Source organism: Panicum hallii, chromosome 8, assembly GCF_002211085.1.
Source record: "Panicum hallii strain FIL2 chromosome 8, PHallii_v3.1, whole genome shotgun sequence".
Classification (NCBI taxonomy): domain Eukaryota; kingdom Viridiplantae; phylum Streptophyta; class Magnoliopsida; order Poales; family Poaceae; genus Panicum; species Panicum hallii.
The window spans coordinates 1,064,617-1,090,047 of NC_038049.1; the positions used below are offsets into that span (position 1 = coordinate 1,064,617).

The following is a 25,431-nucleotide window of genomic DNA, read 5'->3' on the forward strand; positions in this document are numbered from 1 at the left end:
CTGCTCCCCAGCATTTTTCAGTTGTACAGCACTACAAAGCTACCGCATGTGTCCTGAACCGAAAGTGGATCACAAGTTAAATCTTGTATGTAGTTTGTAATCATTTCTACATTGTTCCTTTTCTTTTTGTATTCGGGAGTGCATGTAGGCAGCACGAGAGCATGCATGCAAGGCAGTTATCCGAAACCAACAAGCAGGAAGTCAAAAGCCAATTAAACTAGTACGTCAGGAGGCGGGCAGTGGTCCATCGATCCTGACCAACATGCAGGTTCGGGCAGCTACCACCATTCACCTTGGTCCTTGGAGATTCCTCAATCTGTTTGGAATTGAAGCGGCCGGGGATCGGATGATCGCTCGCTCCTCGTCAACCTCCCCGGCCGTCCGACCCCAGCAGCAGCAGCAGCGCAATGGCACGAACCACGACGACATCGCCATCGGTTTCCAAACCACCATCACAAAATAAAATAAAACAAAATCGCTCTCTTTCTTTATTTAACCACTTGTTTCCTTTTCAAACAACCGTTTCCTTCTTCTCCAGTTTGCATTCAGGAGAGACGCCTCCTCTCCATTTGGCAGGCAGTAGCACGCCTCTCCCCGTCCATCGCCATGGCCATTAAAGTTGCAGGAGATCCACAAAACTGAATCCAATCAACAGGGGCCATCTACCTAGCTAGCTACCGGCTGCTTCGTTGCGCGCGGTATGAATATCATCAGATAACTTCTCTTTGATCTCAATCCCCCCTTTCTCTTGTCTCGATTTCGTTCCCTTTCTAATTATCTGCTGGAGTTCGATTCATCATTGGACTCGCTTCTCTCTTCCCCCATAACCTTTCTCCCGGTTCTGATGCTTCTAATGCAGTAACAGAGTTTTTCTTTTACACCATCATCAGTTGATGATACCAATGGCAATCTTTTTTTAAAAAAAAAAACTTTCCTTGATATACCTTTCGCATAATAAGGTTGTCTTGCTTTTCACTGCTCTATGTTGTGAGGTTTGTTGCTGCTTCCAACTTACCATGCTCTTAAGTTTCCAATGGATTTTGGACCATCCGTTTTTGTCATTTTCCCTTGGAGCCTAAACGGATGCTTCCAAAGCCAAAACGGCTACCTTGTTGAATCAATAATGTGGTCTTGGTCTGCCCCCTTCTTGGTTTCCGTGTGCAATTGGTCATTACTACTTCATTATGAATCAAAGTATGTTGCTCAGCTTTGGTTTCTTCCCGCCGTCTGTATCTGGTACGGTTTTGGAGGTTTCCTATATTAACTATTCCAACATCCTGTTTCAAAACTTTCAGCTATTTTCTAGCTTCCGGTGGTTCCTAGAGGAACCACTGTCCCTATTTGGATGCTTCCTTTGAATTCTTAATTCAGCACCATGCAGTTCTTGGCAGTTGGCAGCCTTGGTGTATATGTAGGTTACTTTATTCAGTTCGTGACAACTTTTCCTCCATTACTGGAAGACAGCTTGTCAAACTCCCCATTTTCTGAAGCGTCTTTGTTTTCCGACTGTCTAGTCAATTACTTTTCATGGTTCCCTAAGGTTTGCAAGATCTCCACACTCCCTGCAATGGCCATTTCAATCTATCGAAGAGTTAGGATATAGGTTAGTTATGCCTATTCCTGTGCGAGCAAATGCGACTTCGTCCCATTGTCTTGTCCATTGTTTTGATGAGGTTTTCCCTGTGGTTTGTTTTGTTTTCTTCAGCATCTTATTAAATAATGTTTCTCAATTCCAATTATCATATTGGCATGTCCATGACAACAGTAGCAGCTGTATCCCCTATTCGGAACTTCCCCTATCTCTTTTAAACCTGTTTTGGTCAACTACCACTGTTCCATAGGATGGGATCACCGCCCTAACTCTGGATGAATGTCCATCATGTAGATTTTTCCTTTGAGGATGGACTACATGCTTCATTCTCATCTATACCACATTTTCTTAGTAAAAAAATTGTAATTTGTTCATCCTTGAAATGAACAGGTGAAAAGCCTTGTTTTGTGGTCTCTATGAATTTCCAAACATTTTTATGCCGTATTTTGTGACAAAATATTTCCTTTCGTATAGAAGTTTTTCTGTTCTAGATCTTCTGTTGTCTTCTCGCTTGAACTTTCAGTTTATTCATCTATTTTTGAGAGGTCTCTTGCAGAAAATAATTTATTTTTCTGTTTGGCGATGTGATGAGATTCTTATGTCAAGTTATGTTCATACTACTATTCAAGTAATGTTTCTAAATGAGCTGTTGGTGCCTTTTCACTTTCACGTTCTAGCTTTGAAATTCTTTCAGCATCACTCTTTGTCCAAAGAAACAAGTCTTGAAACCCTGTGGCTACCTTTGATTTGCTTTCTGGATCACTAGACTCTTCTACATAGTTTCGTGCATCATTAAAACTTCTACCGTTGTACCTACCTAACTTTCCCTAAAAACTCCTCTTGCAGGCGTTCTATTACCTCTGCTCATTGCTTAACGATTCCTCTGTTTCATAAGTTGTTCATTTCATGCTGGAGGCAGAAACTGTGTGCAGAAATGGAGCAGAAACACAACAGAAAGAAGAAGGTAATATATTCTCTGTTCTTTCAGGCAAGTTTCATCATCTGCGATTAAAAGTACAAGTGAGTTTATCTACCCTCTCTTTTTTAGTTTCTCCTTCCAAGAGTTCTAGGAGCAAAGGATGCGAATGCCTTGTCAAGGCATATTATCGAGTCCTCCAACTCCACAGGTTGGTTCTTGAGTTCATAGCATCCTTTTTAACGGCAAAGCAACCGCTTCCTTTCTACATGACGATAAGACATATCCATTTCCTTGTGAACCTTGGAAAATTAAAGCTTGTTGCATAGTAGCTTAGAGCACGGCCATGATTGCTAACTTCAGGTTGGCAAGTGGAAGCATACTAGATTTCTCCTGTTAATAAAAGTAAAACGTCATTGATATTTTTTCAGTTGATTTGAAAGAGTCCCCAGAGAGGTCATCAGTGGCCTCCCCATCAGCATCATCCTCATCCTTTTTCAAAAGTCTTTCCGGTATCTACCTATTTCATCTTACTCTACTACTCTAGTCTTCTTCAAAAGAATTCTAAGCCTGGTTTTCCTTCCCCTTTTCTAACTTCATCTTTCCAAAATAGAAAGTAGAAGTCTAAAATTCAGCGGCTTCAGTTCTCCTGCAACAACTAGTAGTACCCATACAGAAGCTTTCAGGTGAGCATAATCGCCAGCAGTTAAAGTCCCTGATCTTTTAAAGCTATACTCACTTTTTTTATGAGGTTCAAATATTTATTTAATTACATGTCACAGATAGCATATTTTATTAGCTCAAGTTTAGATATTTACTCGGTTCTTTCTCTGATTTTCGTAGGGTATTTGCAGCCACATGGAACGTAGCTGGAAAGACTCCGGAAAGGGGTCTCAATCTGAACGATTTCCTGCCTTCTGATGATTATTCAGACATTTATGTGTTAGGGTATGCACAAATTTAAACATCACAAAATTGCATTATTGATATTGTCTTATCAGATAGAGGTTTTAGTGTCTTCTACACAATGCCCACCTTCAAACATCACAGACTCTGACACCCTTCCTTTTGAGCTTAAATTCTTGTCATTTTCATATCTCCAGCACCACAAGAGATTTCAGCACATTTAATGTTTTGCTTTTGAGCTTCTTATCATGCAAACCAATCACAATTTTCCTTTCTTTGTGGTTGTCCTGCACATCTATCCAATCGACAGTTACCTAGCAACCGACTTTGTCAGCTATCAACTCATTTTACTAATTTCATCCTGGAAAACCAGTTACCGTAAGTCCTAATTCAACAAGGAAAAATTGCAATTTTAATCCAGAGACTAAATATCATTTACCTAAGTTACTTTGAAGTCGAAAAACTTGATAGGATTTTTCCCGCCATAATTGCAATGCAGATTCCAAGAAGTCGTCCCCCTCAACGCCGGCAACGTCCTGGTGATCGAGGACAACGAGCCGGCGTCGAGATGGCTCGCCCTCATCAACCAGGCGCTGAACCGGCCTTCACCACCCTCTGACGTTTACGCCATTTCTGAAGCTGCAGCGAGCTTCTCGTTCTGCCGGTCCGTAGACACGACGGCCTCTGCATCCCCGGCCTCCGCTCTCCAAACGCCCAGCTCCAGCCCGCTCGATCCGTCGCGGTTCCACAAATCCTCCAACAGAGAGATCCGCCGCGCCGCCATCACCCGCGGCCGCCGGCTGAAGACCTGCACCTGCCCGTCGGAGCGGCCTCGGAGTCGGAGGTCGTACAGGGCGCCGTGCCTGATGGGTTGCGGCAAGAACGCCGACGCCGTCGAGAGCGACACGACGACGTCGGACGAGGAGGACGACGAGGTCAGAACCAGCAGCTTCGCGGTGTCCGACGTGAAGAGCCCCGCGGCGGCGGTGGCAAGCCGGCGCGAGAGGTACTGCCTGGTTGCCTGCAAGCAGATGGTGGGGCTGTTCTCGACGGTGTGGGTGAGGCGGGAGCTGGTGCCGCACGTCGGCCATGTCCGGTTCTCCTGCGTTGGCCGCGGCATCATGGGCTACCTCGGCAACAAGGTCAGCTCTCAGCAGGCTGATTCAGTCCATTGCAGCTCAGCTGTCTGAAATGGCACGCCAACGCCATTGCCATGTCCGTCCCCGTCAAGATCAAACATTCAATTGCCATCATGTGTTTGGTTGCAGGGTTGCATCTCCGTGAGCATGTCGCTGCACCAGACGAGCCTGTGCTTCGTGTGCAGCCACCTGGCGTCCGGGGAGAAGGAAGGCGACGAGCTCAGGAGGAACTCCGACGTGGTCGAGATCCTAAAGAACACGCAGTTCCGACGGCTCTGCAAGAGATCAGGCCGCAGGATTCCCGAGAGAATCCTCGATCACGAGTAATTTCTCATACACTACTCACTGTGCATTCACTTGATGCCAGAATTCAGAAATGCGAACTGACAAGTGGCAATGGTCGCAGCCGTGTGATCTGGCTCGGTGATCTGAATTACCGGATCGCTCTGAGCTACTCGGAGGCCAAGAAGCTCGTCGAGGCCAACGACTGGGGTACTCTCTTAGAGAAGGATCAGGTAAGCTACCAAATTCATGGCAGTGTACTGCATTCTGCATATACTCTGTCTGCAAGTGTTCATTGGGTATTCTGAACTGACCAGCTCAAGACTGAAAGAGAGAGTGGAGTCTTCAGAGGGTGGAATGAGGGCAAGATCTTCTTTGCTCCCACATACAAGTACTCTTGGAATTCCGACAATTATGCTGGTGAAGACGTCACGTCAAAGAAGAAGCGAAGAACACCAGCATGGTAAGGCAATAATCTTGTGACTTCAGAACAGGGCCGCAGTTGTTTCAGTTTCAGCATACACTGTTTCTGAACATTGTGGGTGCACTAAAATATTCATTGCTGGATCAACCAAAAACATTTTGCAGGTGTGACCGGATTCTCTGGTATGGTGAAGGGATAGTGCAGCTGTCCTACGTCCGCGGGGAGTCTAAATTTTCAGACCATCGTCCTGTCTGTAGTGTGTTCATTGTCGAGGTTGCAGTTCCTGACAACAAACTCATCAAGTTTGCATCAGGTCCCAACATGAAAGTTGGCGTGGAAGAACTCCTATTTGCCCCAAGTAGCGGATAGCAGCTGTACATGGAATGCAGCATTTTGCTCAAGATCATATACGGGACACAGTAATACTCATTCCAAATACCTGGTGCACTGACTTGAAACATTGTGTACACTACTAAGATTAGGAGATATTCATGAGAGGCAATTGCTGACGATAGTGCTGATGAAGTCATGAGTACAATTCATAGAACTGAGTCTGCACTCAAGAACCAAAAAATTGTTCCCTTCTGCTTCAGGTTGGGACCATGACTCCAGAACTGATACAAAACCTTGAATCCATGGACAATAGTTTGTTGGAAGATTCAGGAGGCTACTAGCATAGTGTTAACAACTTTCAGTTCAGTCATATGAATCTCTGTACTCTGTTCCATACATGTCAATCAAGATGTGAATCTATAGGAGCATGAAAGGCGCTCATTTGGCATCAGATAATTGAAGTGTTCAGTGTTCAGTGTTCCAATTGCTGCTACTGTAATGCCCAAACACTAGATGCCTCTTGATTTATCATTTTTCATGTTGCAAAGTTGGTGTTGGCTAAAAAAATCAAACACAAAAGTGCCAGTTTCATTTCATAAGATAGATATAGTCCAGAAATAGTTGAATAACCAACTACATTACGGAGTATCACAGCCATACTTTCTCCGAACATGATTTCAAATCGTTTAATTGCTGATGGATATGGATGTGCAATTTCAAGACGGGTTCCTTCGAGCATGGTCAATCATCATTCCTTTTTCTCGGCATTCAGTACTACAGAAAGCACTCTCCCCCCTGCAGCATCAACAGAAGGAAGGGAGAAAGATTTGTAAGGCAAGCATCCATGGTGCAATAGCTATACCTTACGAAGAATGGTACAAGAATTCAAGCATTTGTAAAAGAAGAACAAACAGAACTCTTTCTTACTATATAAGAACACAAGTTTTTGATGAAATTAACTCAATTAGACCTCCTTACGACCTTACCTAAATAGAACATTTCAAATTATTAAAATTAACAGCTAGCAAGGTGCAGGACAAAAGCTAATTTGATTAAAACAGAAGATTTAGGAATGTGAAACAGAACATAAATAACTCAACAAATCTCTAGTTACCAAGCCAGAGCAAAGAAACCTACTTGTAAATGTAGATATCTGCCTCATGGCCTAGTGCACGGTTGCATGAACTACAATACTGCAGAAAACGGAGCGGCTGCATCTGCATGTTTCCAGGAGGCAGTGAATGAACACAAATGCCAGTCTCAGTGTGGCTGCCGTGTCTTTCATCCCTATTTCCTGTTTCTGCCATCTGATCAAGCTTCTGACTTTCTGAGACTGAGACATCGAGGGTGTGGTGGCCATTGTGAGGGTGCGCTTTAAGTTTTTCTAATGGGATGACACAGTCATACTTTGCAGACAATTTGTTAATTTATGTGCTTCTATCGCTATATAGATCCGTCCAGTCAGGTTGCCTGTGTTATTGTTTTCAGTACATGGGTGAGAGAGAGATATGTCCGTGCATAGAGAACTAGTGATCCTTAAGAGTCGGCAGGCACCCCTTTTTTTTCCTTTTTAAGGGAAAGAGGACATGTTAGGTGGGCAACCATTTCTACAGGTATGGTGATACTGACCCGATGTAACATTAGTCTTCCGGGAAAGCATGGTCATGTTAGTAAGGCACAGCATGTTAACAGTTGGTAGAGTATATGTTTAATTTTGCACCACTCATGTACATGGAGATCCATGGTTTGAAATGTTTACAGATTAACTGAAGCATATGTGGAAAATGCAACATCATACGCTCATCTCATACTTATCACTCTAATGCAGAATGAGTGCGAGCGTGAGGCTTCTTGCTGCTAGAAGTCCTAATTGGCGTAGGCATTTGATGGCCAGTATATTTGAAGTGCCTTACTTTCTGGACCATTCCTCTGGATCAATCTTCATGGGGACAGGATGATAGAATTGTCTACATTAACTATGCCTGGGCCAACAACTGTAGTTGATGCTCTGTTTCTTAAAGAAAAATATATTTGGTTTTGTATCATTTGATAGAAGTGACTATTCACTCCAACTTTTGTTGGTTGGTACTAATTGTACCACTCTAATAATTGAGAAAATGCCAGGTTCTTTTCAGAAGAGAAGCGAAGGATAGAATCTCACTATCAACGCATAACATCAGCAATGATAGTTCTTTTCAGATGTCATTTTACCCTCCTTTTTCTTTTTTTTCTCCCACAAAACGATTGAGGCACCGGTGTGCCAATTTCACGAGAAGGCTTTCCCTAGGTGGGATTTGAAATTCTAGCATTTGCTGGTTGCAGTATTTGATGATCTATTCCACAAAATTCACACTCACATTGAGCAAATTTGATACCACAAAAGGCCCAAAACCTTGAACAATCAGTAAAAATAGGATTAGAAACGAACGGGCGTGACCAGACTCACCAGTGGGCAGGTTACCTATTCCTTGGCTCCAGTGAACTCCTTCCTTTAGGGTGTGTTTGGTTGGTGGAACGAGGGGAAACCGAATGGAGCGGTTCTATTTTTACATGCGTTTGGTTGAAGAACTATGGAGCGGAGCGGCTCCAGTAGAGGAATATACCCTCAATATGCGGAACGATAGCGCTCGGTGAAAATGACCGGACGCGAGCGCTCGCCTCCCACGCGCGCGCGCGAGCACCGGTGCCCCTCACCCCGCGCGCGAGCACCGGTGCCCCTCACCCCCCGACGCCCGCCTGCGGGTGACCGCCCCTCTCCCCGGCGACCGCTCGCGCCAGCACCCCCCCCACCCCGCAGCGGCGGCGGCTCCAGGCGAGCGCGCGGCGGCACACCACCCCCCCCCCCTCCCCGCCCCCGGCGGCGGCAGCTCCAGGCGAGCGCGCGGCAGCACCCCCCGCCCCCGCCCCCGCCCGCCCGCCGGCGGCGGCTCCAGGCGAGCTCGCGCCAGCCCCGGCTCCCAGGCCACCCCCCCCCCCCCCCCCCCGGATCTAGCTCCTGCCCCCGCAGCGGCTTCAATGATCTTCTACGTTAATCCAGTAATGTCAAAAGATATGGCTGACAATGATGAGCTTTATTGCCCTCTTATACCTGCATACTTCAGCTCGTGATTTTCTCTTATCTTTGTATTAGATGGAAATGGTCATGTTATTGTCCTCCTAGTTTTATGTTAAACCATGCTTGCATACCTCAGCCTGTAATTGTTGCTTCCTTGATGCTGTTCTCCATAAATCTTTTATGTTAAAGCAGCAATGAATGTCCAAACATATTGCTGATGATGCAGAGGTTTACTGCTCTCGTGCCTGCAAACCCCAGCTTTGTTTTCACACTTGTAGCAAAGTTTGGCTAGCAACCAAACCTTGTCATGAACATACCGGTAATAATTCAATTTCAAGGAATCGTGAGACTGGTGGTAAACTCACCCCAACAAAGAAGGAGGTAACCACACTCACCTAGCTCTCTAACCAAACACAGAATGGAAAGGTTCTGCTCTAGCGCACTCTCCAACCAAACAAAAAATGAAACGGCTTCGTTCTCCTTACCAAACGTAGAACGGAGCGACTCCATCCTCACAAATTGGAATGTAACCATTCCATTCAAGTTGGCTCCCCAGCTAAAACAAACCCTTATTGGCCAAACAGATCCATCGAGTCTGCTGACGACCGACGACCGAGCCGGACCCGATGGCGAGCGGCGCTTACCCCGTGCAGTTCCTCCACCTCCCCGCCGCCGGCGGCGGCGGCGGCCAATGGCGCAACCTCGGCGCCGCCTACGCCGCCGTGAGGTTCCTCTGCCCGCAGGGTCAGTCCCTGGTCCTGTACGCCGCGGACCCCGACGGTCAGCAGCAGCAGCCGCAGCGCATCGTGTTCGTGTACCCGATCCTCCCGGGCGACGCCTTCGAGAGGCTGGACGGCGCGACGCTCTCGTGGGCGGAGCCCGAGTCCGGGAACGAGTTCGCGCTCTGCTTCCTCGACGACGCCGCGTGCGGGGCCGTCTGCGGCGCCATCGCCCCGGTGGTGAGGAGCCCGGCGGTCGACGGCATCGCGGACACCCTGGCGGGGCTCCGCGTGGCGAGGGAGCAGGGCGCGCCGGCGCCCGGTGGAGGGGACATCGCCGCGCGGCTCGCGCAGCTTAGCATCGCCCGGCCGTGAACTGAAATCATGGCGGAAAAGGGCAACCGGCAATTTTCTCGCTGATAGACTTTGAGCTCGGTTTCAGTTTCAGTTAGGCCGTCGTCGTCTTCAGTCTTTGTCGACGCGATTCAGCTGCCTGTTTAAGCTGTACACCGCGGTAGTATCTGCTAAATCTGATGGGAATCAATAATGGCAATGATCTTCTCTCATGTTTCTCTCTACGATTGCAAGATTTGTTCTTCCAGTGCATGAACCGCAGCCTCAACTTCCAGAGAGAAGCTAGAATGTTTGAAACAATAAAAAATAGTACCAGTTTCTCCAAATACAGACCTGAAACTATCATGAGTTCATGAGTAGGTCTTAAGGTAGGTACATGTGCAACCACAGGACTTGGATATCAGAAAGTGGGTTTTTTATAAGCATCAGATGATCAGAGCAGCATGCGTACCCATGCCTGCTACAATTTCCAACAAATACACAAGTCTCGTCTTTTTCAGCATGAAAAAATTGGGCCTTGAGCCAATATTTAAGCCAATGTGGCAATGTCACTATATCGGCATTATATGACAGCGCAACAGGGATCTCTTGGTTGATGCTATCTATGCCCTGCTCTCGAGATATCTTCACCAGTTGTCCGCCCCCTGAATCACCAGTTGTCCGCACCAGGAGAAGCAATGCATTTGTAAGCTATCACATCAGCAGTAACCAGAATCAAGTTAACACTGATCTTTGAGATAAAGTGAGAAGCCTTTATCAATAAAGTAAGAAGTGATATAGCAAAACTCAGGGCATCAAGTACATTCATGTGAAGTTCAGAAAAAGCAAATGCCCATTCTTCACGCTCCAATATACGTTACTAATTGCTAGCACAGACATACAAGACTTATTTTTGTGTGTGGATTTTCCCTGAGAAAACAAAACTGACAAGGAATTCTACCTTAGTATATACTGCTTAGTTTTCCATTTTATTTGATGATTACGCTGTGGTGACAACTTGCAAGCTCACTGCTCACCCCTCAAACAAGGGGGAACTGTAGCTTTCCTCCATCTTTTTAGAACTTCAAAGCATCTTAGAAGCCAAATAAATTACAAAGAAAACAAAGAGCAGTCTCTAATAATATTTTCAGAGTTATGAGTCGCTGGAAAATGTAAATAGCGAAAGCAAAGTAGCAACTCTCCGGTCATATTTCAGGTTACAAAATTATTGGCAAAATTAGACACATTGTTTCATACTCAAAGAGTGATCATTGTGAACAACATTTGACATTAGTTTAAGAAAATGCTCACCATATGTGCACCAAATAAGACAATTGATTCCAAGCTCTCTTCATAGTTCATATCAGCAATACACCAATACACTGCATATTTCTCAAGGGAAGAGCAAAAAGGCGAAGGCATTTGTCTGACTGTCAGTTGAGTTATTCAGTTCACTCTGAACAAATGTCTTAGAAGTCTAGTGGCATCCCAAACATATCGTTGATCTCCGCCATGACATCACGAGTCGTGATTGTGGGATCAAATAGACCATTCTCATCCCCAAATTTGCAGGAATTGCTCTGACTGGCTTTGCAGGTGTTCTCTTTTAGGTCATCATCAGCTAATATGGAGAAACCGGAAACTGGAGCTGCTTTTCTATCTGACAGTGTGTTGGCTTTTTTCATTGTTCTCTCACCCTTGAAGTTTAGTGGTCTCCCAAACATGTTGTTTATATCATCCATAGCCTCCTTTAGATTGACAGTTGGATCGACTAATCCATGGTGGCATGCATTTTCTACCTTAGCCTCATCATCAGTAGTGGATCCAACAAACCTATGAATGACCGTGTCCTCTTGAAGCCCAGAACTCGCAGGATGAGGACGTTCATGATATAGTGTTCCTGAATCAGCTTGAACCGGACAGAGCAAAGTATTATTATCACGGGCAGGCTGCACGGTTCTGGAGTTTGTCTTGACACCATCATCAATTTTCTCACATTGTTCTTCTTCATCATCTGGCAATATTGCAAATCCTCCAACAAATGACTTCTGAAAGTCATTTTGGCCTTTATGCCTAGATGAATCATGCAATGGTCTTGGAGGACATCTATTCTTCTTGTGGCACATGGCATTCTGTACATTGCAGTTAGCCTCATTTTCATCAACAAAGATTTGAAACCCACTTGTTTCCTGATTTGACTTCATGTTTTCCTTCTTAGAGTTCTTGTAGTGCCCCGCATTTTGGTCATTGCCATTAGGACTATCTTCATCAATAAAGATCTCAAAACCTCTTGTTTGCTGTCCGAACTTTGAATGCTCTTGCTTCATGCTATTGCTGTGGACCATCTTTGGATTATTATGGTTAGGCTCATCTTCATCAACAAAGATATCAAATGCACTTGTTTGCTGATTAGAATTTGTCTTTTCACGATTTGAGTGTCTCTTGAGCGTTGTCTCAGGTTCCACTGGCTCCAAAAACATGCTATTGATGGCATCCATAGCCTCCTTAGTGTTTATAGTTGGTTCTACAAGGCCATGATGGCAGGCGTCTTCAGTTTCTGACTTCCCAACCAATGCAGAGCCTACAAACCTTACAACTACAGTATCATCGCTATTACAACGGGACAAATTGTAGTTTGCTCCAGAGTTGCCTCTGGATAGCATACCAACTTTAGCCGGCCCTAATGGAGGATGACAACCTAATGTAGTGGAGCTGCTCCCTGACTTCTGAGTTGTTTTGGATTTCGGTTGTGTACTGTTTCTGCTTTCACCTGCAAGATATTCCATAAATAAGCAAGATAACACTGGAACAAATCATCCATTATATTTGCCTGTCAATTAAATCAGAAAATCTGTTATGAAAAGGAAAGTTCGAGGTAAGGATCCACAAGAAGTATGTTTCTTTTATTTTGGGAAGGATTGACCAATAAGCTTTTCAATAGAAAGAAAAGCAGCAAATACAACATCGTTTACACCAGCAACTGATTTGTGTACCCTTTTTTCACAGGCCTACCTTCAACTTGGTTCGTCGATGTGGCACTAGGCCCAGCTTTCGTAGGCATTTTAGCACTTGGATCAGCTTTCCTAGGCATTCTTTCCTGCAGCTAAACCACATAAATTAAAAAAAGAAGAAGAGGTGAACAAATTGAACATAGGTCATAGTTGAAACTGAATTAATACATGAAATGAGAGTCATACTTTATCTTTCCTCCTCTTGTATGATTCCATTCGAAGAATAAACTGTTCATGTGCTTTGTGCAACTCACCGATAGGCTCTGCCAGGCTATTAAGCAATTCAGTAAGTAACCAGCTTTATTCTGAAATGAACAGTGTACTGAGATCTATTTAACATGAAGAGCTACTTGGAATTACTAATTGTCTCACTTGTTTATTGTTGCATACTGTTTTAGTGGAGATGTTCAGATTGTCATAAGCCTACCCCACATGCATCTAGGAAAATGATAAGATCCAGAGATCTCTGTAAATTAAATCAAATCCCCTCAGGAACCCATAATGAAAAAGACATTAACCTTTTTAACTACCAGTACTAGTAACTAATTTGCAGTATTTGAACCTGAGATATGCATAGTTCCAGATGATGAAAGTACATGCAAAATTCTGCTTTTCTGTAGCTCATAATATATTGGATATAGATAATGGAAGTTGAGCTCACACAATAATTATAATTATAATAGCAGATGATTGTATCGGTAAAAGACTGAAATACCAGCGTACGGGGTAAGAGCTTGCTTACTTCTGGATCCCCAGATTGTACATCTTCTCTGCATCACTGAACCTTTTGTGCTTCTCATAATACAGTGCATAAGCCATATAAAATGAAGCTCTCTTAAGGCCAATTCCATTCCTCTCCATCTTCTTGAGCAATGGCTTCGCATCCGCCACATAGTCCATCTACAGAATGAAGAAACCCAGTAAGATGATTTCTTACAACAAGGCCTCCAAAGCCAAAAGGAGCTCGGTATATGATGGGGGCCACTTGCTCAAGAGCCACTATGATGCATTGGGTCGGCAGTAACAGGGGAAGAGGAAGTGGATCGAGACGGGTGGTTGCAGCACTCTGAGGTTGGCTCACCAGCTGGATCCAGACGCGGAGGTAGCGGGGATCGTCGCGGTAGCGTACGTCGTCCTGGAACTCCTGGGCGCACTTCTGGAGGAACCTGGGCAGCTTCTCCCGCAGCGTCGCCGGCGGCAGCGCCCGCTCCATCTTCCGCACCCCCCTACCAAACAACGGGCCGCGGATCAATGGATCGATGGACAAGGAAACCGGTGTAGAGAGACGGAGAACAGGGAAGGGAGCGGTGGATGGTGGTGGCGTACCGGAGCCATGGGCGGAGGGGGTCGGATCCTGAGTAGCTCCGGATGTCGGCCACCACCGACGAGAGGAGCTCCTTCTCCTGCTCTGCGTCTGCGGCGGCCATGCCTCCGATTCGATTCGAGTGGCGGCCGGCCGACAAGACAAGAGCAACAGAGCATTTCGAATTTTATCTCCCTCCGAAGGGCAACGGCCATGGGAGGGTTAGGGCCCACCTGCCAGACCTTCACGGGGCGGGCTCTGCTCCCACGACGCCCAACGAGATCCGTCCCGTATACCGGCCGCCGCCGACGGCGAGACCACTGCTGTGCTGCGGATAGTCTGCAGAATTCTTTCTCTTAAAAGAAGTCTCAAAATCGTTTCCAACGTCGCATGTCTCAGTTTTCCAATTCGCACGCATAGTCTGCAGCTGAATGAACAAAAAAAAAATTCATAGGATCTACAAAAGCATCAAACTCTCTGCTGCTAACAAGATGGCCTTCTGCAACAGGTCTTGCAGGTAGATTATATCAGCAAGAACACCCGCAGTCATTGCCAGCTCCTGGCCTCCTGCGCCCTGGATCAGCAGAGAGGGGACTCTCATAGCATCGGTCGTATATCTCCACCCGATCACCACACAAAATGTTCTTGTGAATTCTCAAACCAAATGATAGTTGGAACATTGATGCTTGGAAACAGAAAAGTATTCTCCAGAGTTAGATTGTCCTTATAGGGACCATACTTCTTTATACGGTGCTTGAAGGAAACCTAAAGTGAAACAAACACAGTACGGACCTTAGTATAATTTGTCTCTCTAGTAGTAGGAATCAACAGGCAGTGGTGGAAATCAAAATCGTATGCTGGCATTATGTTCATGGCCAACACTTCAACAAGCAGTGGATGCACAAGTAGGGATAAGAAAAAGCTGATAGGTTCCATTGCCATTAAACATTGCACATTCAGTTAAAGCGCAAGCAATCAAACTCCCAATCTCAAAGGTCCTAGCTGACACTTGAAAAACAATGGATTCTGAACTGAATGTGCTCAATAAGAATGCCCCAAATTGACACACATACTTACATGTATACTTATTAACCAGCAGGCATTATCATCGAAGTCATCAGCTCATAATCAGCAGGCACTCCTATCAAAGCCCTTTTTTTCAGGAGGAAGTATTTTGCATAGGAGAAGGCAAAGGGAAGAAGAAACAAAGACAGTCATTGCTCTCAAGATGAACGATCCAGATTTGAGCTAGTGCAAAAGGTGCTTCTCAGCAGTAGCAGGAGCAACTGCAGGTCTGGCATCAAATGCAAGCAACACAACACCACCAGCGAATATAAGCCAGGAAACACGCAAAGGCAGCAGCAATTGGTAAAGTTCTTATCTTGAAGTTGAACATGGCAGGCCATCAGGCACCTATGAATTATGATGATGCATCATCAGGTAGAGTTTGTAGACAGAATGTACATCACAGAAAAAATGGCAGCTTGAATTTGGATATTGGATAGAGTCATAGGTTAATTACGTATGCCACAGAACCAAAGCATACACCAAATTGAGGAGAGAAGCCCTTTTTCCGATAGGGGAAATTTTTATCAAATTCAAGATTTTGACATCAAGTTGATACAAATTGAGAAGCCTTCCTTCCTTAAACAGAATGTTACTGTGACTAAGTTGTTTAATCGAGCGAAGAGAATACTACCCAGAACACATAGATGCCTAGTCAAGGAAGCAGCTTCCCTGCCATGAAGCAGCCGAACTTATTGCTCCGAGAGTACTCGTACGGCACGCCGGCAACCGTGAGCAGGCGCTCCAGCACCTCCTTGGCCCGGTCAGGCTCGGCCGTCTCGCACTCAAGCTCGTAGCTGGTCCCGAATTCGAACCGCGTCTCATCGAGCTCCAGCACGAGGCCGTCGTCCTCGAGCTCGTAGACGGCGCGCGTGTTCCGGAACCCGCCGAGGCAGACAAAGGGCGCGGCGTCCCCTCCGACGCCGTACTCGGCGGCGACGAGGCGGACGATCGGGGAGTCGACCCCGCCGAGGCGCGCGGGGTCGTCGGCGCAGGCGAGCGCGAGAGCGCGGTCGAGCGGCTCCTCGACCTCCTCGACGCGGCTGACGCCGGCGTCGATGCGCGGGCGGCGCTTGAGCGCGAGCACCGCGCGGAGGGGCGCGCGGTCGTCGGGGCCGTAGAGGCGGACGCGGAGCGCGGCGGTGGCCGCGGCGAGGGGCCGCGCGGCGGCGTCGAAGAAGAGGTTGCGCTGGGCGTGGGTGCGGCGGAGGCGGGGCGCGAGGAAGGAGGTGAGGCGGCGGTGGGCGGCGGCGTCGGGGAGGCGGAGCTTGATCTCGACCTCCATTGGGATTGGGGGGAAGCTAGGAGGAGGGCCTTGGGGGGTTCGAGGGGGTCGGGGTGGAGAGGCCGATGCGCTGGGCCTTGGAAGGCGCGGCGCCGGGCGGCGGGTGGAGGAGGTGGAGGAGGGGGTTGGAGGAGGAGGTGGTGTGCGGGGGCGGCGTGGTGTAGCCGGTGGGGGTGGCGGGTGCTGGGGTGGTGGTAGCGGCGGCGGCGCGGAGGTGGTCCTCGAGCTCGTCGCGGTCGGATGACCGGAGCTCGATGCGGGTGGGGTTGCGGCGCAGCATTGGATTGGGATGGATAGAGTGAGGAAGGGGGAGATAGATCTCAGGCTCGCAGCTCGGAGCCACGGCAAAGTCTTCATGGAATTCGGCAAGCAACAGGAAAAAAGAACGGGACCTTAGCATTTCTTTCTCGAAAAAGCTCGCCAGTGCTGTTCCAACGTCGCACGCCTCATTCAGTTTGCCAATCAGGAGTTTTTCGTACAGCACAGCAGCTGATACAATGAACAAAAATGTCCATGCGACGACCCCAACAATTAGACGCTCTCGTACTCGGTGATGCTATTACGCACAACAATTAGACGCTCTGGTGCTAACAAGATGCCGTGGACACCAATCATGCTGTCCTCTGGAACAGGTCCTGGAGGTCCATTATATCAGCAAGAACGCCTGCAGCAGTGGTGTCGTTGCCAGCTCCTGCGCCCTGGATCACCAGAGGTGAGCTCTCATAGCATCGGCTGTATATCTCCACCTGATGGATCACCACACAAAAATGGTCTTGTGAATTATCAAACCAAATCGTAGCTGGGACATTGATGCTTTGGGAACAGAAAAGACTCTTTTTTTTTTCTTGTGGAGACCAAACTTCTTTTATGGTGCTAAAAGAAAACATATTATTCTGGAAAGAGTGAAACAAACACAATACAGACTTTAGAAATCATAAAGGAAATACAACGGTGGCCCATATAATACCGTGGCATAGAATGATTTGTCTCTCTACGAGTAGGAATTGACAGACAACGGTGGCAGATGCTCAAATAAAAATAGAGCAAGTAAGAGAAAGAAGGGCAGCATACCACATTGTCACTTCCCCTCAATCTACCAAGCGCAGAATCTTTTGGGAGCTCTTTAAGGCCTACTTGGCACCTGCAAACGGGGCGTTAGATATACCACAGAAGGATTGAAAACCAGCCAGCAAGAAACAAGCTGGGTACGAAGCTCCAAATAAGTAAAGAAGTGATAGGTAACAAGATTGGACCCTGATTTATGATGCCAGTGGATATTGCACAGTACTATAACACTAGGCTTGATGCATACCCTTTGCTTCCAACCTCACAGACATAGCGAAGAACATTTCCTCTAGAAGATGCTGCTTTGACTCTTTCTTCCATGCTCCTGTCAAGCTGTACTAGACCACTTTCAAGGAAGTCCTCTGTGGATACTGCATCAGGTCCTAATTCGCTAGGATATAAACTCTCAACCTGAGAGTGAAGAAAAACACAAAATTGGCTCACTTAGACATTGTCAAAAACACAGTGCCTGATTGATTTCGATCCCAGCTTCACTTAACTGACAGCATTATATTAATTATCTAGTTTTGTATAAAAGAAAGGAATCTACAGTAAGTATCAAATGATTTTTGGTGTAAAGACATTCAAATTATTAGCGATCATATTGCACCAAATCTAGAGAAAAGCTCATGCCATATATTTATATAAATGAATAAAACAGCTCCACAAGAAACAAATGGTGTAATCAATCAGCTATATAAACAGCTTTACAAGTTTGGTGACTGTTTAGTACTCTTTCAGACTTGGCATATCTAATTATGATTTGCTGGAACAAATTCAGACAAGTATATCTATGCTACCATAAACCAGTACCAAGCCAAAGTAACAGTTACACCGATATAAGTTTCAACTATAATCAATAACAGTGAAAATATCCCCCAGTGTCCAAAAGCACCATGTTTGTAGAAAAATGGATATCAAAGTTGAAGCTATGGATCTTGAGAAATAGTATAAATAGGCATACATTGATATTGTCCATGCTGATTTGTTGCCCCAAAAGCCTAGCCAGGATCAACGCCTGCATGCAAACATGAAGTTCTTAGACCTGACTGCCTGTTAACAAAGATAAATTGAAACATTTGAACCAAACCTCAGCTACCCCTTTCACAAAAAAAGTAAGTTTTTATTTTGTGATTTAACCATATCAAGATAGGTATGTGGAAGTTGAAGCTGCGAAGGTATTAAAGTCGAATATGTGAATACTGAATACTACTGTTCATGTGTGTGTTCTGTGCGTGAGCTCCTGAGCTACCTGTGGGGCCTTCTTGGCTTTCAGAATATGAACAAGTGAATAACAAAACCTACTGGAACAGGATGAGCATTTTGTGAAAATGGTTATGCTCATAAGATTTTCCACATAAAATCTTAGTAGGACACAAATAAACTCAACACAGCAGCAGTTCATGCAATACATAACAGTTCACTTAGGAAATAAGTGACAAACAGAACACCACTTATCAAATGGGAAATTGAGAGGCAACTAACCTTTCTAGCCACATCCATTCCACCAAGATCATCACGTGGATCTGGTAAAAATAAAGCCATCAGTAAACGCACATTTTAAGCTGGTAAATAATAATATAAAAGCTGTGTTCCTTGTGCTTAGATTATTTATATTAGTTTATCTTAGTTACATACTAATTACTATAGAGATTTTTGTTTGAGCACCACTTCACAAACAAAGAGTTAACTACAAATCGACACATAGGAAAATTGTAATGGAAAAAAAATATATTTCAGTGAGATATTGCAAGACCTGGTTCTGTAAAGCCAAGAGACTTGGCTGTTTTTACAACTTCACTAAATCTCTTTCCATCCTCCAGCTCACTCATCACATAACCGAGTGTACCTACAAACCCATACGAAGGAAAACTTGTTAATTTTTTTAGAAACAGGGCGTATTTTTTTACATAATAGACTAATAGCTGCATACCACTTAGACTGCCAACTATACGAGAAACTGGATCTCCAGATGCAATAATACGGGTTACAGAAGCTATCACAGGCAAACCTGCTCCAACCTGAAAGTAACAATTTCACATATAAATCACCATTCACCAATAATCCCTAGTGAATGTGGAAACACAAAAAGGAGAGAGAAAATGTTAAATAGAAATAGTAATATGTGTTATGTATGCCCTGACTGTTACCATTTATATATGTGCATTATCTTTTGATTTCGAGCCAACAATACTCAAACAACAGTCAGATACAAATTAATTCACTGTAAAGATTGAAAGAATGAAATTGCAATGATAGAGTTAACTTACATAATAATACCACAACATTCGATATATTATAGGCAAGATGCTGAGATATACCCTTTGCAGCAAAACTCAGGTCATATATAAACAACAGTAGTATGTACAGGCATCAAAATGGGAAAGAGAAAAGAAAATGAAGCCACTGATAGAAGCAAGAGCATACAGTAGATTCAAATCTTATCTGACGGAAGTGGGACACCAACTTTTGAAAATCCTCCTGCAGGTAACAAATACATTGTTATTCAGATAGCTGCTCTTTGTTGAATTACAGGAAATAGTGTGAGTTCAGCATCAAGAAAGACTATTAGCAGAAAATAAGAAGTCGAATAGCATTACATAAGGACCAGTAAGAGGTTTCTTGTTTGCCAATACAATGCAGCATCCATGATCCACGGCATCCTTCATCAGACTAGCAGTGTCATAGGTTGCTGAACAGTCAACTAGTACCAGACCTGCGAACAGGTGTGTGATAATGAAATGTGAAATGTAGGTTCAAAACCAGAATACGATTCAAATCTATCAGAAACGAAACGGCAAAGATGTAATCTTTTTGATGCTATACTCACTGGAAAATAAAAGGCAGGAAGCAAAATATACTAGAGGAAGAAGAAGACGTATGTGCAGTAGAGCACAGAATAACGAACCGGTTGTTCTTCCAAGCGTGGTAGCAGCGTCAATGACTTTACTCCTAGCCTCAGGGTTCCTGAACAGCTGATAGTTCCCTGAAATTGCACATCCAAGCATCTATTACTCTACATGTCAAGGAAAGTGAGCAGAATCGCATGATGGAATATCTACCTTGGCCGAGCAGGGATGACAGGGGAGAGCCGGCGGCCTTGGCGGCACAGAGGTGGGTGAGGAGCGCGTCATCGAGGCCGCTTGAGTGGACGTCGTCGGCGACGAGCAGGGAAGAGCTATCGGCGACACCCAACACCCGGATGGCCACGCCCTGCCGGCGGTAGCAGGTAGTTAAACAACAGAAACCGTCAGGCAATCAGTGATCGCCGAATCGATCGGACATACAAGTGGACAGGGGGAGAAGAAGAGCGATACTTGGTTGGCGTGGAGGGGACGGCAGGACACGATGTGGCGGAGGAGGTAGCGGCCGACGCCGCCGCAGCCGAGGAGCACCACGGGGAGCACCGACTTCACCGGCGTCGGCATTTGCCCAACTTGGATTCGTCCGGAGGAAAGCAGAGTCTATCAAGGACCTGCTGAAACCTCCGCCGGCAAACCTCCAACGGCCGTCGAGTCCACCAAGAGCCGCCGCCCGCCGGGAATCCTTCGTCGACGCCGCCGTCGCCTGGGACGCTCCGACGGAGAGAGGAGGGGGTGATGTGCTCGCGTCGTGTACTCGCACAAAAGGAGCTCGTCTCCCTGGCGTGTGGGCCGTGCTGATTCAGCCACCACTAGAAGTGTGGGGCCATGGTGTCAGTTTCCGAGACTGAGAAGTGAGAAGCCCAGGCCCCAGCCGGTGGATCGCCGCTAGACTGCCCGGCTGTGGCCGCGGCGGCGGCAACGAGCCCTAGACGCCGGCGGACAAGCCTTGATCGGCAGCTGGGTTAAATCGAGGAAGGGAGTAGGCCACGCTCGGCCGCTGACCGCACAAGAGCCTGTAGGACAGGATGGGATCGCCCATTCACCTACAGAGTTCAGCTCGGTTCGTCCCCAACTCCCCTCCTCCCATATGTCCTCTGATCTCGCATTCGATTTTGCTTGCTCAATCTGCCTCGGGTTGAATTACAGTGTCGTGTAGCTTTGCTGAAAATCGATTGCATTTTATCAGAAATCAACACTTCAGCGCGAGATCGGCAGATTGCAAGCAGAACCCTAGCAAGTATAAACCATTTTATTTTGCCTTGTCGAAATCAGTAGTACAGTCAACAAGGTAGATCAAGAACCCAATTGGTGCACATCTAGAACTAGTTACACACGCAGATGTACACACACAATCAGCACAAATGCCCCAAACCACAACCACGGCTCTGATGGGACATTAGCGTACCCCAAAATTGATGCAGAGCAACAGTCTTGCCAATCTCACGGCTAGCCAACACATGCTCACGCATATAAGCCAACCAGTTGGCAATTGATACAGTGCTTTTCTACTGGACGTTCGCTACTGCCAACAATGGATTTCGTTGCTTGGCTTGAGGTGAACACATTTTCGTTCTTGAGAAGATGGTGAGAACTGAGAAGATATGTGTCTGCCAAAGGATCTCCGATGCCGATCAAATATTTTTTGTGAACTCACAAAGGCCCACTTTGGAGGGCTGGTTCAGGGATTGCCCCTAGAGCCCAGCAGTCTTCTGTTCTCTTCCATGTACCATCTCTTCAATCTCTCTTGAGCAATCACCACCTGCAAATAGGGAAAAGGAATTTATTCAATATATTGTGTAACCTGCTTCTAGCAGTCAATGAAGATTGCAAATGGCATAGCTAAGTACAACACCAAGCAAACAGTGAGTCAAGATAACCTGTTTTTCCCAGTCCGTCTTCAATGTTATGAAGAGAAGCACAATAGTTTGGACTAGTGTCCCAAGCAGCATGCCAATCCAAATGCCCTACACAGCAGACGACCAAGTGGAGTGAGGAACACAACTTACTGCTAAGAGATGCACCGAGTACCAGACACAATCGAACCAAATTTTATAATCTTACCTTTACATGAAGTCCCAACACATAGCCTAGGATTGCTCCAAGAGGGATGCCAATCAAGTAGTATGATGTAATGTTAACATAGGCAACTACACTTTGCCAGCCAGCACCAACAGCGACACCTATAGATGATGAAGTAACATTTTAGTGTCAATAAAATATGAGGTACATTGCACAAATCTCTGTCATTCAGTAGAACTGAGAAGCATACCTGATAGCACTGGTTGAACACTGTTTAACAATATGGAGAAGGCTAGCAGAGGCGAGAGGTCAGCAACAGCGTCGGCCACTGCTCGACTCTCAGTAAATATGTAGGCAAGGCTTCCACGGAAGAAAAGGAAGAGCACAAATAACACAAATCCGATCAAGAAAGAAGTGATGACGACATTGTAGATCGCAAACTTGGCCCTTCTTGCACTTCCAGCTCCAAGCTCATTTGCCACTCGCACTCTGAACGTAGTTGCATTAGCATCAAAATGGTGGGAATAGTAGACATTAATGGATGAAAAGCTAAGATAAAGTACGTACCCTGTTGCAGCCAAAAAGCCGATAGAAATCATCATCTCCCAACCGTTGATATTAAGGCTGCACATGTCGCAAATAGATACCACACTGCTTAGTAATGCTAGCTGTTTGTGACCACAGAAGGGACATCATGGCCAGTGCAATGACATGTAGCTACTATTCTGTTAGTTAGCACTAATTATGAGTGGAAAGATACCAAAGTCTATGGAAGAATTGTGAATAGCAACAACTACTAAGTGCAGCATAGATTACCATATTGAAAGGGCGTCAAGTGCAACCTCTGCATTCTTCATATATCCAGTGAGGAGCACCAATATGGTGTTGTACCACAATTCCAAACTGAAAATGCCAAGCAGATCGATGAGTATGTATGTATTACAGTCGTATCAAAATCTTGATAAATTAATTAAAAAGAGACATGTACATTGTTACTACTTCTGAAACTGCATTTTATGCATACTGAAGCATAAATATGCTGCTTACCAGAGCATGACACCAGAAGATAGCGAGAGCTTGATGATGGCACCGAGGTCAGTGAAGGCAGCAGACGAGAACCCGGTCCATGTGAGAGGGCAACCCCCGAAGAAGACAAAGGCAAGCTGCCCAAACACGGGGATCCACATGGCGAAGACCATGGAGCCCATGACCCCTGCCAGGCCGAGCTGGAACTTGACGGTCATGAGCCAGGAGAGGGCGAGGTGGAGGCCGAGGTTGAGCATGGCGAGGTAGGTGATGATCATGTTCTTGCTCTGCGCCTGGAGGTACATCTGGAGCGTGAAGGACCAGACGTAGGAGAACATGACGGGGATGTACCAGAGCGAGATGGTGCCGGCGACGGCGGAGATCTTGGGGTCCTGGCCCAGGGCGACGAGCATGGGCTCGGTGAAGAGGTAGACGGGGAGCAGGACGACGGAGCAGGCGAAGAGGATGATCCAGGAGCGCTGGAGGTAGATGCCCAGCATGTGGTACTGCTTGGCGCCGTAGGACTGGCCGCACAGCGTCTCCAGCGCGCTCGCCATGCCCAGCTGCAGTTCACGGTACCATGAAATGCATAGTTAATTTAAGCTTGCTTCTAGATTGTTACTACATTGGCTGGCTGTCATATACTGATAATCATGTCATATCGAGGTTATGTTTTCTTTTCCCAGCTGATGATGGTTTTACAGGTTGTTTTCAGGTTGCTTTCGCAGCAGAGCAGAGGTGTTCGTGCCAGGCTGCCAGCGAAGAAAAGGAAGATTAGCAATTAACTGATTGGAGTCGTCCACGCATTTTTTTTTTCTACCATGACTTTGGAGCGCGCGCGATATACGGACACCACTGACTTCACAATCGACGATGGGTACTGGTTGGCGTCTACGCTGGCGCATTGCATTCTCTTGGCGGGGAGAGGAACAGCAGAGCAACCAACTTGAACACGAACCCATTCAATTCAATGCCTCTCTCTTTTGCACTGCACGTGGAAGAAAATTTCTCAAGAGAGGTCCACTGAATATGCGGTGGAGTTGGTGGCGAACTTTTACTGGGAGAGAATTTAACTGTGGACCCGAAATACAGATGGAGGTATTAAATTTTCTCAAGAGTCGAGCGTGGACCACAGTACTGTTAGATTATTCAACCTTGACTAAAAAATAAAAATACTCCTCCTCTCTTGTGTGCGTCTGACATCAGTCTCACTGTGTTGGTTTTGTAAAGCAATGTTCCTAGTAGTTAGCTAGTAATATTTGTAAAGTGTAATTAGAAGCAATAAGATTAGTAGATTACCAGGATGCCGTTGCTGAATCTCATGAGTACTGTGGAGACGAGCGCGTACGCTGCGAGCTCGGTGGCGCCGATGTGTCCGATGAAGGCCTGGCTGATGACGGTGACGCCGAAGGAGGAGAAGCGGGTGAAGATGGAGGGCCCCGCCACCACCCACAGCTTCTTGTTCTCCTCCCACGCACGCCGGCCCAGCGACAAGCACGACGACGAGTCGTCGTCCTCAACTTCTTCCTGCTCCACCTTGCTGAAGCTGCTGCTGCGTCCATGGTGGTCGGCCGCCGCTCTCGGCTCGAGCAGGGGCACCTTCGCCGCCTCCTCTTCTCCTCCCCTGCTGCTACTAGTGGTCTTGTTCTCCATGTCGATCGATCCTCGGTGGCCAATGAGATGCTAGATCCCTTTGGCTTTGGCGGAAGAAGGAATAATCTGGCCAATAGACACAGCTGCAGCGAGCAGGCAGATATATGGTAGCTGAGAAGGGAGGGAGGGCGGACGAGATTGCCCCTTGTAGTGTGGGCTGCTGCTGCCTGCATCTGGGTTGGTAAGGAGGGCAAATATGTATTGCATTGTGGGATGAATTGGATGGACCTTGTGGTTGTGGCCAGCAGGGCAACCACGTATACAGATGGATGCATGCGTGGCGGCTGTTGCACACAAGCAATATCGATGGTCTGTGGTAGCTCTACGTGTTTTTCTTGTAAATAATATAGTAGGGAAAGCCCCTAACAATAAATCAGTCTGTCTACGTATTGTGTAGGAGGTCAAATAAAGTTGCAAGTTGACGATCGTCCTGTGCATGCAG

At 46.3% G+C, this 25,431-nt stretch overlaps 6 protein-coding genes and 2 long non-coding RNA genes across 12 annotated transcripts; 3 read left to right on the top strand and 5 right to left on the bottom strand.

Annotated features, from left to right (window-relative positions):
• The first annotated feature begins 497 nt into the window (after positions 1-497).
• Positions 498-6,047, top strand: LOC112902494 (type I inositol polyphosphate 5-phosphatase 10-like). Of its 3 annotated transcripts, XM_025971614.1 has the most exons (11): positions 498-698; positions 2,438-2,555; positions 2,640-2,718; positions 2,939-3,019; positions 3,121-3,193; positions 3,351-3,455; positions 3,913-4,555; positions 4,682-4,875; positions 4,959-5,067; positions 5,152-5,297; positions 5,423-6,047. In XM_025971614.1, the coding sequence occupies exons 2-11, from the start codon at positions 2,526-2,528 to the stop codon at positions 5,625-5,627; spliced, it is 1,665 nt and encodes a 554-aa protein (XP_025827399.1). In that variant the 5' UTR covers positions 498-698; positions 2,438-2,525; the 3' UTR covers positions 5,628-6,047. The 3 variants fall into 3 exon arrangements, with proteins under 3 accessions (XP_025827399.1, XP_025827401.1, XP_025827400.1); XM_025971615.1 differs by lacking the exon at positions 498-698 and having other exon boundaries at positions 2,233-2,555; XM_025971616.1 differs by lacking the exons at positions 2,939-3,019; positions 3,121-3,193 and having other exon boundaries at positions 502-698.
• A 43-nt stretch (positions 6,048-6,090) lies between these two features.
• Positions 6,091-6,843, bottom strand: LOC112902501. The gene is made up of 2 exons (XR_003230595.1): positions 6,729-6,843; positions 6,091-6,386 (listed from the first exon to the last, which is right to left on the bottom strand). It is a non-coding gene; the product is annotated as an uncharacterized LOC112902501 (long non-coding RNA).
• A 2,395-nt stretch (positions 6,844-9,238) lies between these two features.
• On the top strand, positions 9,239-9,931 carry LOC112902499. Its single transcript, XM_025971625.1, has one exon. It carries the CDS (start codon positions 9,273-9,275, stop codon positions 9,738-9,740), a length of 468 nt encoding a protein of 155 aa, XP_025827410.1. The 5' UTR covers positions 9,239-9,272; the 3' UTR covers positions 9,741-9,931.
• Positions 9,932-10,112: 181 nt separating this feature from the next.
• On the bottom strand, positions 10,113-14,354 carry LOC112902493 (probable inactive serine/threonine-protein kinase bub1). 2 transcript variants are annotated; one of them, XM_025971613.1, is made up of 7 exons: positions 14,036-14,354; positions 13,791-13,935; positions 13,452-13,609; positions 12,896-12,980; positions 12,711-12,795; positions 11,010-12,468; positions 10,113-10,409 (listed from the first exon to the last, which is right to left on the bottom strand). In XM_025971613.1, exons 1-6 carry the CDS (start codon positions 14,134-14,136, stop codon positions 11,168-11,170), a joined length of 1,875 nt encoding a protein of 624 aa, XP_025827398.1. In that variant the 5' UTR covers positions 14,137-14,354; the 3' UTR covers positions 10,113-10,409; positions 11,010-11,167. The 2 variants fall into 2 exon arrangements, with proteins under 2 accessions (XP_025827398.1, XP_025827397.1); XM_025971612.1 differs by having other exon boundaries at positions 12,711-12,801; positions 14,036-14,353.
• Positions 14,355-15,473: 1,119 nt separating this feature from the next.
• LOC112902498 (triphosphate tunel metalloenzyme 3-like) lies at positions 15,474-16,372 on the bottom strand. Its single transcript, XM_025971624.1, has one exon. It carries the CDS (start codon positions 16,360-16,362, stop codon positions 15,733-15,735), a length of 630 nt encoding a protein of 209 aa, XP_025827409.1. The 5' UTR covers positions 16,363-16,372; the 3' UTR covers positions 15,474-15,732.
• A 365-nt stretch (positions 16,373-16,737) lies between these two features.
• LOC112902496 (homoserine dehydrogenase-like) lies at positions 16,738-21,075 on the bottom strand. Of its 2 annotated transcripts, none has more exons than XM_025971620.1 (12): positions 20,745-21,075; positions 20,490-20,640; positions 20,336-20,413; positions 20,028-20,143; positions 19,855-19,908; positions 19,361-19,448; positions 19,184-19,276; positions 18,913-18,953; positions 18,392-18,445; positions 17,675-17,838; positions 17,434-17,503; positions 16,738-17,108 (listed from the first exon to the last, which is right to left on the bottom strand). In XM_025971620.1, the coding sequence occupies exons 1-12, from the start codon at positions 20,853-20,855 to the stop codon at positions 16,974-16,976; spliced, it is 1,155 nt and encodes a 384-aa protein (XP_025827405.1). In that variant the 5' UTR covers positions 20,856-21,075; the 3' UTR covers positions 16,738-16,973. The 2 variants fall into 2 exon arrangements, with proteins under 2 accessions (XP_025827405.1, XP_025827404.1); XM_025971619.1 differs by having other exon boundaries at positions 20,336-20,419.
• A 452-nt stretch (positions 21,076-21,527) lies between these two features.
• LOC112902495 (protein DETOXIFICATION 21-like) lies at positions 21,528-25,098 on the bottom strand. Its single transcript, XM_025971618.1, has 8 exons — positions 24,636-25,098; positions 23,358-23,899; positions 23,127-23,213; positions 22,878-22,934; positions 22,561-22,799; positions 22,353-22,471; positions 22,169-22,255; positions 21,528-22,050 (listed from the first exon to the last, which is right to left on the bottom strand). Exons 1-8 carry the CDS (start codon positions 24,987-24,989, stop codon positions 21,970-21,972), a joined length of 1,566 nt encoding a protein of 521 aa, XP_025827403.1. The 5' UTR covers positions 24,990-25,098; the 3' UTR covers positions 21,528-21,969.
• On the top strand, positions 23,771-24,533 carry LOC112902500. The gene is made up of 2 exons (XR_003230594.1): positions 23,771-23,911; positions 24,041-24,533. It is a non-coding gene; the product is annotated as an uncharacterized LOC112902500 (long non-coding RNA).
• Positions 25,099-25,431: the final 333 nt, after the last annotated feature.

Bases quoted from the DNA above. Each gene is read 5' to 3' on its own strand.
- LOC112902493 (XM_025971612.1), bottom strand. From the start codon at position 14,136: ATGGCCGCCGCAGACGCAGAGCAGGAGAAGGAGCTCCTCTCGTCGGTG. The intron at 13,936-14,035 runs GTACGCCACCAC...GTTGTTTGGTAG, and splicing joins CCCCTCCGCCCATGGCTCCG to GGGGGTGCGGAAGATGGAGC. The intron at 12,802-12,895 runs GTATGACTCTCA...TATGTGGTTTAG, and splicing joins ACAAGAGGAGGAAAGATAAA to CTGCAGGAAAGAATGCCTAG.
- LOC112902498 (XM_025971624.1), bottom strand. From the start codon at position 16,362: ATGGAGGTCGAGATCAAGCTCCGCCTCCCCGACGCCGCCGCCCACCGC.
- LOC112902495 (XM_025971618.1), bottom strand. From the start codon at position 24,989: ATGGAGAACAAGACCACTAGTAGCAGCAGGGGAGGAGAAGAGGAGGCG. The intron at 23,900-24,635 runs GTAATCTACTAA...CGTGAACTGCAG, and splicing joins GATTCAGCAACGGCATCCTG to CTGGGCATGGCGAGCGCGCT. The intron at 22,800-22,877 runs GTACGTACTTTA...AACTACGTTCAG, and splicing joins GGCTTTTTGGCTGCAACAGG to AGTGCGAGTGGCAAATGAGC.
- LOC112902496 (XM_025971619.1), bottom strand. From the start codon at position 20,855: ATGCCGACGCCGGTGAAGTCGGTGCTCCCCGTGGTGCTCCTCGGCTGC. The intron at 20,420-20,489 runs GTAGATATTCCA...TTGGATGTGCAA, and splicing joins GTCATCCCTGCTCGGCCAAG to TTTCAGGGAACTATCAGCTG. The intron at 18,446-18,912 runs GTTAGTTGCCTC...GTTTGCATGCAG, and splicing joins GAATGGATGTGGCTAGAAAG to GCGTTGATCCTGGCTAGGCT.
- LOC112902499 (XM_025971625.1), top strand. From the start codon at position 9,273: ATGGCGAGCGGCGCTTACCCCGTGCAGTTCCTCCACCTCCCCGCCGCC.
- LOC112902494 (XM_025971614.1), top strand. From the start codon at position 2,526: ATGGAGCAGAAACACAACAGAAAGAAGAAG. The intron at 2,556-2,639 runs GTAATATATTCT...TCTCTTTTTTAG, and splicing joins AACACAACAGAAAGAAGAAG to TTTCTCCTTCCAAGAGTTCT. The intron at 2,719-2,938 runs GTTGGTTCTTGA...ATATTTTTTCAG, and splicing joins CGAGTCCTCCAACTCCACAG to TTGATTTGAAAGAGTCCCCA.